This window comes from Neopelma chrysocephalum, unplaced genomic scaffold, assembly GCF_003984885.1.
Source record: "Neopelma chrysocephalum unplaced genomic scaffold, ASM398488v2 Primary Assembly neopelma1_93255, whole genome shotgun sequence".
In the NCBI taxonomy this organism is placed as follows: Eukaryota; Metazoa; Chordata; class Aves; order Passeriformes; family Pipridae; genus Neopelma; species Neopelma chrysocephalum.
In genome coordinates, this window is record NW_020921970.1 from 1 (window position 1) to 3827 (window position 3827).

General features: G+C 58.9%; 1 protein-coding gene across 1 annotated transcript; it reads left to right on the top strand.

The window, feature by feature from the left end:
- Positions 1–44: 44 nt before the first annotated feature.
- Positions 45–3827, top strand: LOC113980252 (calpain-1 catalytic subunit-like; the record flags this gene model as incomplete). Its single annotated transcript, XM_027707489.1, has 10 exons — positions 45–206; positions 385–470; positions 557–631; positions 728–888; positions 977–1155; positions 1851–1862; positions 1993–2204; positions 2959–2998; positions 3091–3156; positions 3705–3827. Coding segments are annotated over 10 exons (1098 nt in total), but the record flags the coding sequence as incomplete, so codon positions are not given.

Sequence of the window (3827 nt, forward strand, 5' to 3'; positions counted from 1 at the left end):
TTGGGGTTCACTGGGGCTCGTTAGGGTTTGTTGGGGTTCATTGGGGCTCCTTGGGGTTCATTGGGGTTCATTGGGGTCCCGCCCCCGTGGCTGAGCCCCCGCACGCCCTCGTGTCCCCCCAGATCACGAGCGCCTTCGACATGGAGGCCGTGACCTTCAAGAAGCTGGTGAAGGGCCACGCCTACTCCGTGACCGGCGCCAAACAGGTCAGCGGCGCTGGTTTGGGGTGGAAACAGCGCTTTTTGGGTCACGTGGCCCTGACGGTGGCACCAGTTTGGGGTGGAAACGGCTCTTTTTGGGTCACGTGGCCCTGACACCGGCACCGGTTTTGGGGCGGAAACGGCGCTTTTTGGGTCACGCGGCCCTGACGCTGCCATCAAACAGATCAACTACCGCGGGCAGTCCCTGGGCCTGATCCGGATGCGGAACCCCTGGGGGGAGGTGGAGTGGACGGGGCCCTGGAGCGACAGGTGAGGTGCTGCCATTGGGGCCACGAGGTTCGTTAGCGGTGGCTAACGAGGGGCCCGGGCCCCACGTGACCCCTCTGCGCCCGCAGCTCGCCCGAGTGGCACGCGGTGGAGCCGGCGCTGCGCCAGCAGCTCATGGTCAAGATGGAGGACGGGGAGTTCTGGTGAGGAAACAAGAGCAAGACAACCCCCCACCCACCCACCCACCCCTTTCCCAGCCCCGGGGAAACGAGGGGGGAAAAAAAACCTTCTCCGTGCAGGATGTCCTTCCGGGATTTCCTGCGGGAATTCACCCGCCTGGAGATCTGCAACCTGACCCCGGACGCGCTGCAGGCCCGCAAGTTCCGCAAGTGGAACACGCGGCTCTACGACGGGACGTGGCGGCGCGGCAGCACCGCCGGCGGCTGCAGGAACTACCCCGGTACGCGCCGGGAGGGGGGAGCCCCAGTCCCCCTGACCCCGACTTCCCAATCCCGGCGCCCGCTGAGCCTCCTGCCGTCCTCTCCCAGCCACGTTCTGGATCAACCCGCAGTTCAAGATCCAGCTGGAGGAGGTGGACGACGACGGGGACGAGGCCGGCGGGCGCGAGCCCGGCTGCAGCTTCCTGCTGGCGCTGATGCAGAAGGACCGGCGCCGCCAGCGCCGCTACGGCAAGGACATGGAGACCATCGGCTTCGCCGTCTACGAGGTAACGCCGGCGGCCGGCGGCGGTTGAGGTCAACTGGCATCAATCGGTGTCAAGTGGTGTTAGCTGGTATCAGTTGGCATCAGCTGGTGCTGGGTGGGGTCAGCAGGGGTCAACTGAGGTCTTTTGGGGTCAGTTGGTGTCAACTGGCATCAGCTGGGGTCAATTGATGTCAACTGGTGTCAATAGGCATCATCCAGTGACAACTGGGGTCAATTGATGTCAACTGGGGTCAATTGCAGTCAACTGACATCAGCTGGGGTCAATTGGTGTCAACTGTTGTCAGCTGGTATCAGTCGGTGTCTGCTGGGGTCAACTGGCGTCAAATGGGGTCACTGGGTGTCAGCTGAGGTTAACTGGGGTCAATTGGTGTCAACTGGGGTCAATTGGTGTCAACTGGGGTCAATTGGAGCCAACTGGTGTCAACTGGCATCAGTTGGGGTCAACTGGTGTCAACTGGTGTCAACCAGCATCAGTTGAAGTCAGCTGGAGTCAACTGGTGTCAAGTGGCATCAGTTGGTGTCAACTGGTGTTGACTGGCATCAATTGAGGTCAACTGGGGTCAACTGGTGTCAAGTGGCATCAGATGGGGTCAATTGGTGTCAACTGGCATCAGTTGAGGTCAGCTGGTGTCAAGTGGTGCCAAGTGGCCTCATGGGGTGAGTTGAAGCCGACCGGTGTCCGTCCCGTCCCCGCAGGTCCCTCCCGAGGTGGGTACGAGGCCCCGGCGGTGCCGCCGCCGTCACCGCGCCGGTCACCGGGCGGGAAACACCCACGGTCACCCCGCGGAGGGTCTGTTTTTGGGGGTGACGGTGGGTGTTTCCCGCCCGGCGCCGGCAGCACGTGGGGCAGTCGGGGGTGCACCTGAAGCGGGAGTTCTTCTTGGCCAACGCGTCGCGCGCCCGCTCCGAGCAGTTCATCAACCTGCGCGAGGTGAGCACGCGGCTGCGGCTCCCGCCCGGCGAGTACATCGTGGTGCCCTCCACCTTCGAGCCCAACCGAGAGGGCGACTTCGTGCTCCGCTTCTTCTCCGAGAAAAAGGCCGGAACTGAGTAAGCCTGAGCTCAACCCTGATCCTGACCCTGACCCTGACCCTGACCCTAATCCTAATCCTGAACCTGACCCTGAGCCTAACCCTGACCCTGAGCCTGAGCCTAACCCTGAGCCTGACCCTGAGCCTGACCCTAACACCCAGCCTGACCCTGATCCTGAGCCTGACCTTGATCCTGACCCTGAACCTGACCCTGACCCTGACCCTGAGCCTGAGTTTGTGCTTCGCTTCTTCTTGGAGGAGGAAGCTGGCACTGAGTAATCCTGACCCTAAACCCTGACCCTAATCCTAAACCCTGACCCTAATCCTGACCCTGACCCTAAAGCCTGACCCTGATCCTAAAGGCTGACCCTGATCCTAAAGCCTGACCCTGATCCTAAACCCTGACCCTGATCCTAAACCCTCACCTTAACCTTGACCCTGATCCTAAACCCTGACTCTAGTTGTAATCCTAACCTGATCCTAAATCCTAATCCTAACCATGACTCTAAACCCTGACCCTAATCATAACCCTGATCCTAAATCCTGACTCTAACCCTGGCTCGGTCCTAAACCCTAATCCTAACCTTGACCCTAACCCAAGTCCTAACCCCATCCTAAACCATAGCCCTGACCCCTGACCCTGACCCTAAGCCTGACCCTAACCCTAACCCTAAGCCTGACCCTGACCCTAACCCTAACCCTAACCCTGACCCTAACCCTAAAGCTGACCCTAAGCCTGACCCTGACCCTTCCCCCTGCTCTTCTGTCTGCAGGGAGATGGACGACAAGATCCAGGCCACGCTCCCGGACGAGGTGAGCAGGGGTGACCCCGGGGGGGGTGACCTCAGGGGGAGGTGACCCCGGGGCGGTGCCTGGTGACCCAAACCGGCCGCTTTTCCCCCCAGAAAGTGCTGTCGGAGAGCGAGATCGACGAGAACTTCAAGCAGCTCTTCAAGCAGCTGGCGGGGCCGGTAAGGGCGGGGTTAACAATGATGTCATTGGTCTGGGATGCTGTAATTGGTTGGCAATGATGTCATTGGTTAACAATGATGTCATTGTTGTGGGATGGTGTCATTGGTTGGCAGTGATGTCATTGGTTAATAATGATGTCATAGGTTAACAACGATGTCATTGATGTGGGATGCTGTAATTGGTTGGCAATGATGTCATTGGTTAACAATGATGTCATTGCTGTGTGATGCTGTAATTGGTTGGCAATGATGTCAGTGGTCAGCGATTATGTCATTTGGTGATGACGTCATTGCTGACATCACACTTTGCGATGATGTCATTGCCTGGCAATGCTGTAACTCTGTGACGTCACGGTGATGATGTTATTTGTTGGTAGCAATGTTGCTGCCTCGTGATGTCATCGGTTGGCAATGACATCATTGCTTTGCGATGACATCATTTGTCTGAGATGACGTCACTGGATTGCACTGATGCCATTGGGCGGCGATGACGTCACCGCTCCCCGGTGTCCCTTTGTCACCGTTCCCCTCTGTCCATCCCCCCCCAGGACATGGAGATCAGCGTCCAGGAGCTTCAGACCATCCTCAACCGCATCATCGCCAAACGTGAGCCCCAGGAACCCCCCCAACCCCGATTAATTAACCCCAATTAGCCCCAATTAATTAACCCC